At 41.2% G+C, this 17519-nt stretch overlaps 2 protein-coding genes across 4 annotated transcripts in view; both read left to right on the top strand.

Moving 5' to 3' along the window:
• The window catches only part of DNASE2B (deoxyribonuclease 2 beta), a 684289-nt gene that overhangs the window by 548361 nt on the left and 118409 nt on the right, over positions 1–17519 (top strand). The window lies entirely within an intron of this gene.
• The window catches only part of DNAI3 (dynein axonemal intermediate chain 3), an 80270-nt gene that overhangs the window by 55283 nt on the left and 7468 nt on the right, over positions 1–17519 (top strand). The window contains exons 17-19 of the mRNA XM_084875198.1: positions 456–586; positions 4574–4637; positions 8023–8153. Coding sequence (XP_084731324.1) covers positions 456–586; positions 4574–4637; positions 8023–8153 — 326 coding nt within the window. The remainder of the gene's footprint in view (positions 1–455; positions 587–4573; positions 4638–8022; positions 8154–17519) is intronic.

Below are 17519 nucleotides of genomic sequence, written 5' to 3'. Positions count from 1 at the left end.
CCTGCATGCCCCCAACTGGGGATCGAGCCCGCAACCTGGGCATGTGCCCTTTACCAGAATCAAACCCGAACCCTTCAGTCTGCAGGCCGACACTCTATCCACTGAGCGAAACCGGCTAGGCGAAATGGTTTTCACATGTGCCATGAAACCTTTCAGAGCCCCTGCAAGGTAGGCAGATGGATTTCCCCATTACCACCCAGGTAATACTTCAAAGAGCAACGCAGCGTCCATCAATTTTACATACAGAGGGTCTTACATAAGCTTTGTTTTGTAAAAAGAAAAAAGCATTCCACTGCTAACTTAGAGGTCTAAAAATGCTGGGATTTTCACTCATCCCACCTTGGAAGATACGGGGCAGACGTGTATGGCAATGGACAGAAAATATAAACTAACTATATTTTTTAAAGATCATTCACTATAAATATGTGCTTCTTCTCTCCATATTCCTCTGAAAGACAAAGTGTTAGTTCAGAACATCGTCGTAAAGACTGATGAAATGAACCCGTACCAGAACCTGGAAAGTGGGCTGAACAACCTCCTCAGGCCGATAGAGGACTTCTGCACAAAGTTCTTTGTGGGAACAGAGGTGAGTTGGGATTATCTGTTTTTAAAATTAATACTTTTAATTACATTGAAATATATGATGATTACCCCTGTTGTACATGTTTGCTTTATGAAAGCTCACAATATTTATACCTTTTCTATTTTAAAATGCTTATTTGCATTTAAAATTGTTAACCTCCATTGTTAACCTCATAGATTCATATTTAAAGTGTTCCTGAATAAACATGGGGGGGGTAAATCTATAAAATTAAACATGACCAGTAATGTATTGATTAACCTGCAAATTTTATCTAACACCTATATATTATACCATATAGAAGAAACCATGCTACGTGTTAGAGATTTAATAAGAAAATATATTGTTTTGTTAGGCCAGCATCATCTATTAGGAAAGATAGAAAAAAAGCCTCAATTCAAATGATCAATAAGACCTGGATATAATAATGATAATAGCTGCCATGTTTTTGGTATCTACTATAATAAGTAAAGCAGGCTCACATTTTTTTTTTTTTGACATTTTCTATATAGCAAGGTCTGTCCCAGCTATTTTCCAAATTATATCTCATTTAATCTTAATAATCTTATAAGGGTGATATTATTCCCATTTTACAGATGAAGAAATGAAGCTCAGAACTTGATCTCATGATCACATAGAAGCAGAGATGTCTGTTCATTCATGACTCTATGCTGAAATAAAGGATTTTTCCCCCAAGCCATATCACTGTGGGAAGATGCCATCGCTCAGTCTTACCGAATGCAGTTTGCATTCACACTTTAGTTATAATGAGGGATTAGTCAGTTCCCCCAGCTCAGGAGAATGGACTGCCTGCCAGGCACTGTACTGGGCCCTGGATCAGAAATGAAGCCATAGCACAGTCCCTGTCCTCAGGGCGCTCGGTGCCCAGGTAAGGAGCAGACACACTGACAGCACGCCTACCCAAGTCCAGAGGCCAAAGGGCCCGGAAGGAAAGATTGGGAGAGGTGGCCGTGAGCTGGCTGGACACTGGAGGTTGAGAAGGCACTTGAAAGCTCAGGCTGAGAGTGCAAGGAACAGAAGTAACAGCCTGAACAATATTTTGGAGTTATGAGAGTCTGGGGCCTGTCTGGGGATCATGGAATGGTTTTGTGCAAGAAGGAAAGCTGTGCCTAGAATGCTAGGTTGGGGTCCTTTCTGCCATGATAGGTCATTTGAATTTAATTTGGTAAGCAATGGAGCTCTACTGAATAGGTATATGTTTTTTAACTTGGGCTTCACACCAAAGTTTTTAGGAAAATCTCTTTTAATTCTGAAAAATATATATATACAACAAAATTTACCATCTTAACCATCTTTAAATGTACAACTCAGTGGTAGTAGGTACATTTATACCCTTGACAACCATCAGCACCATTCATCTCAACAAATTTCTAATCATCTCAAACTGAAATGCCGTACCCATTAAAACCATAACTCACCATTTTGTCATGCCCACTCCCATGGCAACTACCATTCTACTTTCGGGCTTTATGAATTTGACTATTCTAGCTACCTTGTGTAAGTGGAATCTTATAATTTTTGTCCCTGTGAACACCAAAATTTTAAAGCCGGGCAATGACAGCTTTAGAAAGATAAGTGATGCAAGATCTTAAAACAGAAATCAAAGCAGCCCTGGCCTGTTAGCTCATTGGGTTAGAGCTGTGGTCGGCAAGCTGCGGCTCGCAAGCCACATGTGGCTCTTTGGCCCCTTGAGTGTGGGGAGAGTCTATTTTAAAGAAGTGGCGTTAGAAGAAGTTTACGTTTAAAAAAATTAGCTCTCAAAAGAAATTTCAATTGTTGTATTGTTGATATTTGACTCTGTTGACTAATGAGTTTGACGATCACTGGGTTAGAGCATCGTCCCAATATACCAAAGTTGCGGGTTTGATCCCCAGGCAGAACATAAATAAAATTCTCTCTCTCTCTCTCTCTCTCTCTCTCTCTCTCTCTCTCTCTCTCTCTCTCTCTCTCTTTCTCTCTTTCTCTCTCTCTCTCTCAAATCAGTAACTGAAATTTTTAAAAAGAGAGATTAAAGCATAACACCATTTGCTTAAGCTCTTCAGTGATGACTCAGTGAAACATGAATAAAATCTGAACACCTCACCCTGTAGCCTCTAAGATTCTGTATAATTTGCCTCCTTCCTATCTCTCCATCCCCATCTGCGCCAATCTCCTGCCCTCCAGCTACTCTGCTTTTTTCTTTCATTCTTCTTATACACTAGACTCCTGCCTACCTAACCCTTGGTTTGGAATTAACTTCATTCATCATTTAACAGATATTATTGAGCATTTACTATATGCCCAGCACTGTTCTTGGCCCAGGGGAGAGAGCAGTGAATAAAACAGACAGAATCCCCTGCCCTTGTGAGGCCACCAACATTCCAGGGTAATGGCCTCTTCCAATCCTTGGTGGGGCCAATCCTTCTGCTCTAGGACCTGGGCTGGCTGGTGCAGGGCTGAAGCAGGAAGGAGTGGTGCCCTGGAGGCAGAGAGATCAGACTGGGGGGGACCTCAGAGAGAACCAATCCAGAGACAAAGAGGGCTTGACCAAGGTGCCAAGAATATCAACTTGGAGGTTAAAGGAATGGAATTACCAGAACTCGGTAACTGGATGGAGAAAGACATAAAGGTTTCCAACTCTGGCTGCTGATGCAACTCTGGCTGCACTCGACACATGTATTGACTGAGTTCAAACTATTCTGCTTTGACTTGGTTTAATTTCAGTGCTCCATGTACCAGCTATGAGACCCAGGAGATATCCGTAACTCTCTTATGGGACTTTGGTGAGGGCTGGCATCACATACATAAAGCTCCTAGCATTTCTGGCAAACACTGGGTGCTCATTGAATGGTAACTATGAGGGGGTGTGCCACAGGCCATGGGCCAGACATGTACAGTCTGTCTGTGCATTTAGACTGTGTCCGTGAATGGAGGGAGCTCCTGTCCTCTGACTCTGCATTTCCAGCACCAAGCACAGGCTTCTGCTAAATGCATTAACATGGATGAATAAAGGACAGATGAGTAAATGCGTGGGCCCTGGCCCCAGTCAGCTTATCCTTTACTTTGCATAAATCAAGTGTTTTCCCATCTCCCCTCCCTCACCTACACATCCCATTCCATCTTCTCCTCCGAATCCTCTCAACGTCTATCTTTATACAACCTTCTCTGTGTTTTCCTCTTATTATCCCCATGTGGGGGGATAAGTAGGGGTGGGGGAGATAGAAATTAGCAAACTGCATTTGAGTAAGTCATTAAATTTCTCTGAGTCTCAGTTATTGCATCTATAAGACTAAATTTAGAGGGACTGAATTTTTTCCCTCTAAACTGCTCCCTCCTCTGCCATTCAATGGGTCTGTCTTTCCCATTTGTGTGGCTGTTTCTGCCTCTTCTTTATGCCTCCCCCTCTCCTGAAAAATGGTCATAGGTGGAACTGGAATATATATTACTTATTATGTCATTTGGATGGAACTTTGTCTCCTGTTCTCAACTTGAAATGGCAATAAGTACCATATTAAGAAATTTGTATTCCCTCTTTCTCTCCTATCCCACAAATGTTTGTACAGCACTGCTGTGCAGCATGCTGAGAATACATCACTAAGTTGGATGAGACCCCTCTCCTCCCAGAGCTTTCAGTCCATCAGGACAATTTTCTGTTGAAAACAAAGGCTTTGGAAATCCAGCCATTGAAACTTGTGTACATAGATTATCTCCATAGTGGCCTGTGTTCTCCACAGCACTGTGTGTAGATAAAAACTCATCAAACTCAGTGTGTGTGTGTGTGTGTGTGTGTGTGTGTGTGTGTGTTTTGTTGTTGTTTGAGATAAAATCAAGTAATAATTTTGAGCCTTTTCCCACCATTGTACCGAATTATCACTTGATTAAATTCACCTGTTGTTTTGTGTTTGTCAACAATCAGTCTTAGCACATGAATAAGAGAGGGGTTTGTCCCTTAAGTGGCCATTGTAACTCACCAGGATTCTGTAATATTTTTAGGAAGGTGAAGTGTTATACTCAGATTGGAAAATGGAAAGAGACCCTGAAACTGGCCGATTGATGAGTAAGTTTGGATGAGTGTTCCATTATTAACAAAGTACTGCGTAACCCAGCTTTGCTAAAGGGAGGGAGGGCCCCTGAGGTTCTGACTCTACAGGGGTTACTCAGAGTGAGGGCCTCAGACCAGACAGGGCCTCACCTGAGAGCTTGTTGGAAACATGGAATCCTGGATCCTGCCCCAGGCCTACTGAATCTGAATGTGGATTTTAATAAAATTAGCCAGGTGATTTGTTTTCACACCAAAACTTGAGAGCACAATTTTAAAAATAACAACACTGTTTCAATAATTCAACAACCTGGTAGTTCATCTATGTGAAAAATTGAGTCACTGTGAAATTATAAGCTAAATATATGATGCTGTTGAAGACCTCGGGAACACATGGGAGAAGTACTCCTTTGGGGTTGGGGATTTGGGGCAGCTGAGCAGAGAGAGGTACGAGGGTTACACCAGGTGTGAGCAGGAATCAGTCAAGATTCAGGCTCCTCAACAAGCAAAGCTCCCCATCAAAGCTCAGAGCCTTAGGGTTGCCTACAATGACAACTACTTTACTTTAAAGCTTTGGGCTATTCAAGGCATAAAAATATATTTGAACCACATTTATACGCGTGGAACAACCGTCAGCACAGGAAGAGGCAGCTCCCCGAACTGCTGGAACATCGCCCAGCAGGGAGGCGGAGCAGCTGGGGGAGGTTTGCCCAAGGGAAGCTGGTCATCCCGTGAGTGTTTGGACAAATGGGCACATGCGTGGGCCCTGGCCCCAGTCAGCTTATCCTGAGAGGGTTGGAGGTCAGAGCCACAGCCGAGGGAACAACACCTGGGACTCCATCTTCACTCCTTCCACTTCTATGGTTAGAGTTGGGTTCCCAGACCGGCAGCTGCCGCAGACTTGCGAAGGCCTGCTTTATCAGCATTGCCTCCAGGTAACCTATTTCAATCTGGAAACAAAAGCATCCCTGCTTTTCTAATGTAGTGTCCCCTGATCAGAAACCCAAATGTGTGTTATTGATAGGAGTGGGGCATTGAGAGAGGATTTGTGACCCAAGGGAGGGTCAAGTGCAGGCATTTTTCCCCCCGATTCTGTGATTTGAAGTTGAATTAAAAATGATATATTTTATAGAATAATCAATGACAGTACATTTAAAAACCAAGAGCTTTATAACCAACTGCTTTTATGCTTATTCGTGTTTCCACTTATTCAATAATGTGTTAATGTTCACTGTGGCATACTGCACGCCAGGCACCGTGTGCCGTGGCAGCATCTCCACCGCACCCCTGGGACACAAGCTTGGTGCCGTGACGTGGTAACAGTCGGTGGACACTGGTTCCTCCTGGTCTCAGAGATTTCCCGGAGGCCTCACCTCCCGCTTCCTAAACTGCTTTTGAGGAGGCCCATAACAAACAGGTTTCATTGTGTGTTTTTTAAAATATTTTTTATTTACTTTTTTCTAAGAGAGAGAGAGGAAGGAGGAGAGGAAGAGAGAAAAACATCCATGTGAAAGAAAAACACCGATCAGCTGCCTCTTGCACACCCCCTACTGGGGCCAGAGGCCGAACCCCAGGCATGTGCCCTGACCCAGAATCAACCAGCAACCTTTTGGTGCATGGGATGGTGCCCAACCCACTGAGCCACATTGGCCAGAGCTGGTTTAAATTTTTTTATGCACTTTGTTCCATTTTTATAGAATAATCAATGACAGTACATTTAAAAACCAAGAGCTTTATGTTTTAACCTCCCTAATGTTTGTTCTTTCTTTCGCACTCATTTATTCATTCAATGAAAGTGCCAGGCACTGGTGATATAAAGATGAACAAGATGTTATCCTCCCCTAGAGGACTCCCATGATCTACTGGAAAGGTTAAACACACAAACACATGATGACAGGTTCTCTTGGGCTCTTCAGAAAAGGCCCCACTGAAGACAGGGGCAGGTGAGCAGGGTCTGGGAGGGTGCACTGCCGTTTTCCAAAAGGAGTCAGAGAGAGGCCAGGGGACAGTGAGGAAACAGGGACAGCTCCTGGCCAAACCATGGCCATGGAAAGGGCAACTGCAGCCAAAGAGGTGCCAGGAGGGACAGTTAGGCCAAGAGACTCGAGTCCTCTCCCAAGAGCTCTGGGCTTTATCCTAGAGCCCCTGAATAACAAGAAAATCACTCTGGCGGGAGAACAGGGGCTGGATTATTTTATTGGTGAGACTTGCCATGGCCCTCCCCGGGGCTTGTGGGTGTGGGCAGCAAGGCGCGGAATACATCCAGCTCTGAGGACGGGCCTGGGGGTGAGGAAACCCCAGCAGTGGCACAGAGAATAGACCTGAGAGGCAGAAGGCCCCAGGGCCTCGGGCAGAGACCACAGGGAAGTCTTGATCTTTAACTCCAAACTCGCTCCTCCACCGGTCTTCCCAGTTTCCATAAATAGAAACTCCATGGAGCCAGTGCTTTACTAGAAACCTGGCTGTTATTCTCAGCGTGTCTTGTCTCTCATCCCTCCTATCCAAGCCGTCTCCAAGCCCTGTCAGTTCTAGCTTGCACATATGCCTTGATTATCTACTCTTCTCCATCGGACCTTCCTCTAAGTCAGCATCCGCTCTCACTGGAACTACCACCTAGCCTCTCATGTCCCCCTTTGCTGTTACCTCCTGCCAACCTGCTCTCCCCACAACAGACAATCTTCTGGAAATTTCAGTAAGATTGTCTGAAGCACTCACTAAAACATGTTACACTTAGAGTATAGCCTAAACACCTTTCCTGCAGGGCCCTGCATGGTCTGCAAACTCCTGGTCCCCGATTGTTTGACAGGTCTCACACTGGGATCACCAGACACCATCTTACTGCCCTCCACAAATTTTCAAAAGAGCTCGGCTGGTGTGGCTCAGTGGTTGAGCAATTACCTATGAACCAAAAGGTCACAGTTCAGTTCTGGGTCAGGGCACATGCCTGGGTTGAGGGCTCCATCCCCAGTAGGGGTTGGGGAGGAGGCAGCCAATCAATGATTCATTCTCATCATTGATATTTCTATCTCTCTCTCTCTCCCTCTCCCTTCCTCTCTGAAATAAATAAAAATGTATATTTTAAAAAATAAAAATAAAATATAGTACCTGGTAGATATAGGCAATGCACAAATATTGATTGACAAATTAAATGAATTAATGAATGAATAAATGAGTAAGAACATGAAGCATTCCCCTGAAAAGTGGCCTTGATGAGAAATTCATGGACATTTTATAAAAAGAGCAGGAGCTATTTCTTGATTCATTCACCCCAACTGACCTCTGGTTATTTACTCTTGGATCTCATGAATCAAGACCTGTTTGCCCAGTGGAAGTCACTTCATTCTTTATTGCAGAAATGTGTACAGTGTTATTAAAGATGGAATGGCCTTTTCCACCCCAACAGCAAAGAAGCCCGTGAGCCTCAACACCGTCCACGACGGTGCCATCCACACAGTTCAGAGGTCACCCTTTTACAACGACATTATCCTCACCGTCGGGGGGTGGAACGTGGCCATCTGGAAGGAAGGTGTCATGGTAAGTTGCTTGCAACATGGAGAAACAGGTGTGTGATCCTTTGTTGTTGAGGAAAACAATAGGGACAACAGACTGTTCTGACATAACAGTGCCTTTGGGACACATTTTAGAGAAATGAAACAGATGGCCTGACTCCATCCTGTCGGCAGAACTGCTATAAGCCTTTTGAAAGCCCAACAACTTGCTTTTCTTTCCTGAGGGAAGGAAACATTTACAAGTCACTTGTTCTCGGAAAGCTAATAGTCTTTTCTTTTTCTTTTATATATATATATATATATATATATATATATACACACACATATATATATTATATGTGTATGCTGTACATGTATATATGTCTATATATATGTATACATGTATATATATAGATATCTATGTGTGTGTGTGTGTGTATATTCACACACTGGTATATATATTGATTTGCATTTTTCCTTCCCTTAAAATATGAGAATGAACCCTGGTCAGTGGAGCTCAGTTGGTTGGGTGACATCCTGTGCACCAGGGATTGTCAGTTCAATTCCCCATCAGAGCACATGCCCAGGTTGCAGGCTTGATCTCTGGTAGGGTGTATGCAGCTGATCAATGTTTCTCTCCCTCTCCCTCTAACAAATCAATAAAAATTAATATTTTTAAAGATATAATTTTTTAAATGCTTTATTGTTTAAAATAGTATATGTTTTATATGTTTAAAATAGTATATGTTTTAAAATTGTATAAAATAGTATACGTCTCCTTTTTCCCCCATTGACCTCTCCCAGCCATCTCCCACCCCCAGCACATGCCCTCACCCCCCCTAGTGTCTGTGTCCATTGGTTATGCTCATATGCATGCATACAAGTTCTTTGGTTGATCTCTTAAGCCCCACCCCACTCCCTTCCTTCCCTCTGAAGTTTGACTGTCTGTTCAATGCTTCTCTGTCTCTGGATCTCTTTTTGTTCATTAGTTTATGTTGTTCATTATATTCCACAAATGAGTAAGATCTTGGGATATTTATCTTTCTCCAAATGGCTTATTTCACTTAGCATAATGCTTTCCATATCCATCCATGTTGTTGTGAATGGTAAGAGTTCTTTCTTTTTCACAGCATCGTAGTATTCCATTGTATAAATGTACCACCGTATCCACTCATCTGCTGATGGGCACATAGGCTGTTTTCAAATCTTAGCTATTATAAATTGTGCTGCTATGAACATAGGGGTGCATATGTCCTTTCTGATTGGTGTTTCTGATTTCTTGGAATATATTTCTAGAAGTGGGATTACTGGGTCAAATAGAAGTTCCATTTTTTTAGTTTTTTGAGGAAACTACATACTGTTTTTCACAGTGACTATACCAGTCTGCATTCCTACCAGCAGTGCACAAGGGTTCCTTTTCTCCACATCCTCCCCAGCAGTTGTCGTGTGTTGATTTGTTGATGATAGCCATTCTGACAGGTGTGAGATGGTACCTCATTGTCATTTTGATTTGCATCTTTTGGATGATTAGTGACTTTGAGCATGTTTTCATATGTATTTTGGTCTTCTGTAAGTCCACTTTCAAAAACTGTCTATTTAAGTCCATTGCCCAATTTTGATTGGATTATTTATCTTCCTTTTGTTAAGATGTCTGAGTTTCCTATAAGTTTTGGAGATTAGGCCCTTATCGGAGATAACATTGGAAAATACATTCTCCCGTGCAGTGGGTTTTCTTGTTGTTTTGTTGATAGTTTATTTTGCTGTGCAGAAGCTTTTTATTTTTATGTAGTCCCATTTGTTTATTTTCTCCTCAGCCCTAGGAGCTGTATCAGTAAAGATATTGCTATGACATATGTCTGATATTTTGCTGCCTATGGATTTGTCTAAGACAGTGGTAGGCAAACTAGTGGCAAACCTCAGCTTACGAGTCCCATGTGGCTCGGGAGCCGCAATCTGCCGACCACTGGTCTAAGAATTTTATGGTTTTCCACCTTACGTTTAAGTCCTTTTATCCATTTTGAGATTATTTTTGTGTATGGTGTAAATTGGTGGTCCAGTTTCATTTTTTTTTTTTTTTTGCATGTATCTGTCCAATTTTCTCAACACCATTTATTGAAGAGTGTATGCCTTTCCCTCCTTTGTCAAATATTAATTGAGCATAATGGCATGGGTTGATTTCTGGGTTCTCTGTTCTGTTCCATTGGTCTGTATGTAGGTTCTTGTGCCTGTACCAGCTCAGTTTTGAGAACAATGGCTTTGTTATACAGCTTGATACCTGGTATTGTGGTCCCTCGAATTTTGTTCTTCTTTCTCAGGATTGCTGCAGCTATTTGGTTTTGTTAGTTTGTTTTTGTTTTTTATTCTTATGAATTTTTGGAGAGTTTGTTCTAGGTCTGTGAAATATGTCCTTTTAATGGGGATTGAATTAAATCTATAGATTCCTTTGGGTGAGTATGGACATTTAATTATGTTAATTCTACCAATCCATGGACACGCTATATTCTTCCATTTTATGTTAATTCTACCAATCTATGAACACGCTATATTCTTCCATTTGTTTTTCAATGTCCTATAGTTTTCTGAGTACATGTCTTTTACCACCTTACTTAAGGTAAGTTTTTTTATTTATTGAATAAATCTTTATTGTTCAGATTATTACAGTTGTTCCTCTTTTGCCCCCATAGTTCCCCTCCACCTGGTTCTCACCCCACCCCATTCCCTTACCCTGTCCTCATTCACAGGTGTAAAATTTTTGTCCAGTCTCTTCCTGCTAGTCCCACACTCCCTTCCTCCCTAAGAATTGTCAGCCTACTCCCTTTCTATGTCCCTGATTCTATTATATTGACCGGGTTATTCTATTTATTCACTTGATTTTTAGATTCACTTATTGACAGATATGTATTTGTTGTCACTTTGTTGTTCATAATTTTTATCTTTACCTTTTTCTTCTTTTTCTCTTTTTGAAGAACATCTTTTAGTATTTCATATAATACTGGTTTGGTAGTGATGAACTCCTTTAGCTTTTTCTGATCTGTGAAGCTGTTTATCTGACCTTCAATTCTAAATGATAGCTTTGCTGGGTAGAGTAGTCTTGGTTGTAGATTCTTGCTATTTATCACTTTGAATATTTCTTGCCACTCCCTTCTGGCCTGCATAGTTTCTGTTGAGAAATTAGCTGACACTCATATTGGTACTCCCTTGTAGGTAATTAACTGTTTTTCTCTTGCTGCTTGTAAGATTTTCTCTTTGTCTTTTGCCCTGGGCATTTCAATTATGATGTGTCTTAGTGTAGCCCTCTTTGGATTCCTCTTGTTTGGGGTTCTGTGTGCTTCCTGGACTTGTAAGTCTATTTCTTTCACTAAGTGTGGGAAGTTTTCTGTCACTATTTCTTCAAATAGATTTTCTTTCTTTTTTTTTTTTTTAATAAGTTTTTATTGTTCATATTATTACAAATGTTCCTTTCCCCCCCACCACCATTGCTCTCCTCCACCAGGTTCCCACCCCACCCTCTGCCCTTTCCCCAACCCCCATTGTCCTCATCCATAGGTGCACAGTTTATGTTCAGTCTCTTCCCACGCCCCCCTCTCCCCTTTTCCCCAAGAATCGTCAGTTCACTCCCCTTCCATACCTCTGATTCTATTATATTCAACAGTTACTATTGTTCATCAGATTTTTTTTTTTTAATTTCCTTGGTTTTTAGATTCACTTGTTGATAGTTACGTATTTGTTGTTCATAATTTTTATCTTTGTTTACTTTCTCTTCTGAAAGAACCCCCTTCAGCAATTCATATAATTCTGGTTTGGTGTTGATGAACTCCTTTAGCTTTTTTTTATTAGTGAAGCTCTTTATCTGACCTTCGATTCTGAGTGACAGCTTTGCTGGATAGATTATCTTTGGCTGTAGGTTCTTACTATTCATCACCTTGAATATTTCTTGCCATTCCCTTCTGGCCTGCATGGTTTCTGTTGAGAAGTCAGCTGACAATCATATAGGTGCGCCTTTATAGGTAACTACCTTCTTTGCTCTTGCTGCTTTTAATATTCTCTCTTTGTCTTTTGCTCTTGGAATTTTACTTATGATGTGTCTTGGTGTGGTCCTCTTTGGATTTCTTTTGTTTGGAGTTCTGTGTGCTTCCTGGACTTGTAAGTCTAATTCTTTCACCAGGTGGGGGAAGTTTTCTGTCACTATTTCTTTCAGTATGTTTTCGATATCTTGCTCTCTCTCATCTTCTGGGACCTCCATAATTCTGATGTTGGTTCGCTTGAAGTTGTCCCAGAGGTTTCTTACATTATCTTCAATTTTCTGGATTCTCTTGCCTTCTAGCTTCTGTGGAGGAGTGTCTTCTGGCTCTTTATGTTCCAAATCTTTGACTTGATTCTTGCGATCTTCCCTTCTGTTTTTAGGACTCTGTAAAATATTTTTTATTTCAGACAATGTATTCTTTATTTCTTGTTGATCCCTTATCATTTCTTGTTGACTCCTTATTAATTCTAGTTGATCTCTTTTCATATCCTCATAGGTCTTATCCATCTTTTCTAGGAAATTCTTGAAAAACCTTATAAGCGTAGATTTGAACTCTATATCCAGTCGCTTTTTGTCCTCCATTTCTTTCGTTTGTGATCTATTTTGTTGTCACATTTCCCAGTTACAGATGGGACAGGGTTTCAGGGTGGAGCCTGCAGCTTTGACTTCCGTCAGCCCCGCCCTATGCAGGTCCTTCAGTGCTCGCTGTCGGCGCCTCTGAGAGAAAGGTGCCCTTGATTTTCGCCTGCTGCCAAACAGTCTATGCTCTCCCCCAATGAGCCCGGTATTGGGGTTCAGTTCAGTTGGAAGTGGAGTTGGAGGTGGCGTTCAGAGCAGTCTGGAGCCCCAGTCTCCTTCCCGTCAGGGCAATCCCGCGGCACAGCCGACCGTCCCTTCTCTGCGCGCAGTGTGCGCGCTGCAGGGACCTCCTTTTGCCGCTTCCCCGGGGTTCCGCCTTATAGCCCAGCTCCCTCTGTGTGAGCCTGGGTCCCCGGGTCTGGCCTAGAACTGGGGTTCAGAGCAGTCGGGGGCCCAGCACAGTCGGAGTTTTATCTCCTTTCCACTAGGGAATGCCAGCCAGGCACTCGGCCTCCCCCTCCTCTCTGGCTTTGTCCTCTCCGCGCGCCGTGTCTCCGTACCTTGGGCTTTTCCAGCTCCTCCGTGCCTCCTTCTGGTTTTCTCCTTGCTTCTCGCGGTAGAATTTCCAATCAGTCAACCTTCCTGTAGTTCTGGGCAATGTCCGTTTTATATTTTAGTTGTATTTTATTGAAATTGTTGTGTGCGGCTGCGGCTAGGTGTTCACCTGGGCGCAGCAATCTTGGATCCTTCAAATAGATTTTCAATATCTTGTGCTCTCTCTTCTTCTGGCACCCCCATAATTTGGATGTTGGTATGCTTGAAGCTGTCCCAGAGGTTCCTTGCACTATCTTCATATTTTTTTTATTCATTTTCCTTTTTGCTTTTCCGGTTGGGTATATTTTGCTTCTTTGTATTCCAAATCTTTGACTTGATTTTTGTGATCCTCTAGTCTGCTTTTGGATCTCTGTATATTATTTTTTATTTCAGTCAGTTGTATGCTTAATTTTCATATCTTTGAGGGTCTCACTAAATTTCTAGAAGGTTTCTGGAAGATTTTTTTAAATATATTTTATTGATTTTTCACAGAGAGGAAGAGAGAGGGATAGAGAGTTAGAAACATCGATGAGAGAGAATCATCGATCAGCTGCCTCTTGCACACCCCCTACTGGGAATGTGCCCGCAACCAAGGTACATGCCCTTGACCGGAATCAAACCCGGGACCTTTCAGTCTGCAGTCCGACGCTCTATCCATTGAGCCAAACCAGTCCCAGCAGTTTCTAGAAGATTTTTGAGTAACCTTATAACCATGGTTTTGAACTCTATATCCAATAGTTTGCTTTCCTCCATTTCTTTCATTTGTGACATGTTTCTTTGTCTCCTCATTTTAGCTGCTTCCCTCTGCTGATAAAGTGACCTTGTATGGTAGGTGTCCTATAGGGCCCAGTGTCTCAGCCTCCCCAGTTACCTGAGGTGGATGCTCTTGGTGCGCCCCTTTGTGGGCTGTGTGCACAGACTTATTGTAGTTAAGTTTTGATTATTGTTGAGGATACCAACAGGCCACTTGGCTGTGAGGACCAGCTTTGTCTACAATGGAAGAACTGCTGTGCTGGAGATACCCTTATGGATTAGGACTTGCTTCAGTGGGGCTTTGGTGCTCACTGAGTCTGCCCCTTGAATGTGCCACTTAGGGATGTGAAGAGTTGTAATCTGGTATAGTCTGACACTGACTGCTGGGTACACTAGCTCTTGGATCTCCAAGGAGGTGCAAAGTCAGCCACTGCCTGAGGCCACCCAGCAGGAGCTACAGAGAGATATGCAGATTCCTTCTCTTTGTATGTATGGGGTTTGGAAGAGCCTATAGGAGGCCCAGCTGTGAAGCAATGCAGGCTACTGCTGCAGAGCCTTAGGCCTTCTTTTGGAAGCTCTGGGACTCTCTGACCCAGCTGCAGTTTGACAGGTTTTAGGTGAAAGGACAGGCCATCTATATGCAAAAGCCGCTGCATACAGCTTGGGTGGGGTTGTAAATTGAATGGGCCCGGGTTTCAGGGAATCACTAGGGCAAAGCAAACAGCAATGGCTGCCAATCATTCCTGTCCTTGAGAGATCCCTGGGTCTCCATGTCCCGGGCACCATGCAGGAACAATGATTGCTGTGAGCACCTCCATACCTTCTCACTTCTATACCTCCACACCTCCTACCAGACTCAATGTACTTTTTTCTTTCCTTCTAGTTGTAGAACTTCCATTGAACCAGCTTTCCATTGGTTCTGGATGATATTTGTTTTGTCTTTTAGTTGGAGTTTTAATGTGGTTGTGAGAGGTAGTAAGTACAAGTGTTTATCTTTCCCACCATCTTGGTTGTCTGCCTTATTTAAGTCTATTCCTATGTGTCTTAATTTTTTTTTTTTTTTTTGGTGCAATGGTAAATGGGATTGTTTTGTTTTTTTTGTTTTTTGTTTTTGTAAGTTCATTATTAATGTATAAAAAGACCATAGATTTCTGGGTGTAAATTTTATATCCTGCTACATTACTTAATTCATTTATTAAATCTAATAGGTTTTTTTGATGGAGTCTTTCTGGTTTTCTATGTACAATATGTCATCTGCGAATAATGACAGTTTTACTTCTTTTCCAATTTGACTGCCTTTTATTTCTTCTTATTTGATAACTATAGCTAGCACTTCCAGTACCATATGGAATAGGAATGGTCAGAGTGGGCATCCTTGTCTTGTTCCTGTTCTTAGGGGAAATGGTTTTAGTTTTTGTCCATTGAGTATGATGTTGGCTGTAGGTTTGTACAATAATATATGGCTTTTATTATGTTGAGGTATGATCCTTCTATTCCCACTTTGCTGAGAGTTTTTATCAAGAAAGAATGTTGGATTTTGTCAAATTCCTTTTCTGCATCAATTAATATGATTATGTGATTTTTATCTGGCCATTTGTATGAAATATCACGTTTATCGATTTGTGGATATTATACCATCCTTGCATCCCCAGAATAAATTCCACTTGGTCATGGTGTATGATCTTTCTAATGTAATGCTGGATCTGATTTTGCTAGGATTTTTTGAAGATTTTAGCATCTATGTTCATCAGGAATATTGATCTGTAATTCTCTTTCTTTGTAGCGTCTTTATCTGGTTTTGGGATTAGGATAATGGTAGCTTCATAAAAAGAGCTTGGAAGTGTTCCTTCCTCTTGAATTGTTTGGAATAGTCTGAGGAGGATAGGTTTTAGTTTTTATTGGAATGTTCAGTAAAATTCCCCTGTGAAGCCTTTTGTTTGCTGGAAGTTTTTGATGATTGCTTCAATTTCCTCCAAAGTTATTGGCCTATTCAGATTTTTTTTCTTCCTGATTGTGTTTTGGAAGGTCGTATCTTTTTAGGAATATTTCCAATTATTCTAGGTTGACCAGTTCATTGGAATACAGGTGTTCATAGTATTATATATATATATATATATATATATATATATATATATATATATATATATATATATATATATAATCCTTTATATTTCTGTGGGGTCTGTTATTATTTTGTCTCTTTTACTTCTGATTTTGTTTATTTGGGTCCTTTTTCTTTGCTTCTCGGTGAGCCTGGATAGAGGTTCATCAATCTTATTTATCTTTTCAAAGAACCAGCTCTTGGCTTTTTTGTTCTTTTGTTGTTGTTGTTATTGTGTGTTTTTTGTTTTGTTTTGGTTTTGGTTTTTGGTGGTTTTTTTTGTTTGTTTGTTTTGTTTTGTTTTGTCTCCAATTCTGTAATCTTTTCTTCTGCACCAGAAATATGTCAGGAATTTCAGAAAGTGAAAGTAAAAAAGCTAAAGAGTCTGTCACCAGGAAGACCAGAGGTGTGTAGGGTCAAAGTAAAACAATGATAAGAATATTTAGTGGTTGGGATTAGGAGAAGATTAGGAGAGGGCCTGAACCCAGACTGATAGAAGCTAAGCTGTCAAAAAACTAGAAAGGTTGAGAAAGACCAGTGAAATAAGAGTGTGGAGAAATCATTATGATATGTCCATTTGGTGATCAATTTAAAATTATTAAAATCTGTAATATATATATTTCACAGCTGTAATGAATATATTCTTTGAATAAATAATATGTGTAATATATTTACATACTGTATATATATAAAACTTTAAAAATATTTTTTCCTTAACCCAACAAGTTCACTTCTAGGACTGCAACACAAATCTCAAAAAAAATTTCCTTGAATATATGTACAAGTTTTTCTTTTTTCTTTTCTTTTTTATTTTTTTAACATATTTTATTGATTTTTCACATAGAGGAAAGGAAAGTGATAGAGAGTTAGAAACATCAATGAGAGAGATACATCGACCAGCTGCCTCCTGCACACCCCCAATCGAGGATGTGCCCGCAACCAATGTACATGCCCTTGACCGGAATCGAACCTGAGACCCCTCAGTCCACAGACCGATGCTCTATCCACTGAGCCAAACCAGTTTCAGCTGTATAAGGTTTTCATTGAAAAGATTGGAAATACACAGTGCCCATACACAGAACAACTTTACTTTATACCAATGTACTCTATATGTTGTTGTTGTTGTTGTTGTTGTTGTTGTTGTTGTTGTTGTTCTTCTTCTTCTTCTTCTTCTTCTTCTTCTTCTTCTTCTTCTTCTTCTGCTTCTTCTTCTTCTTTTCAGTGAACAATGTTAGTTTTATAATTGAAAAAAAGAAAAAATAAATTCAGGCAAGATTATCCACAGATTATGCAGGGGTAGGAACCTGGTTATCCACAGAAACGGAAGGACCTGAGCCAAGGACAGGTCTGGAGTGGCACCT

This window comes from Pipistrellus hanaki (assembly GCF_964339955.1).
Source record: "Pipistrellus hanaki genome assembly, chromosome: 2".
NCBI classification, from domain to species: Eukaryota; Metazoa; Chordata; class Mammalia; order Chiroptera; family Vespertilionidae; genus Pipistrellus; species Pipistrellus hanaki.
The sequence above is the reverse complement of the archived record's forward strand: the minus strand, read 5'-3'. Positions and strand labels throughout refer to the sequence as shown.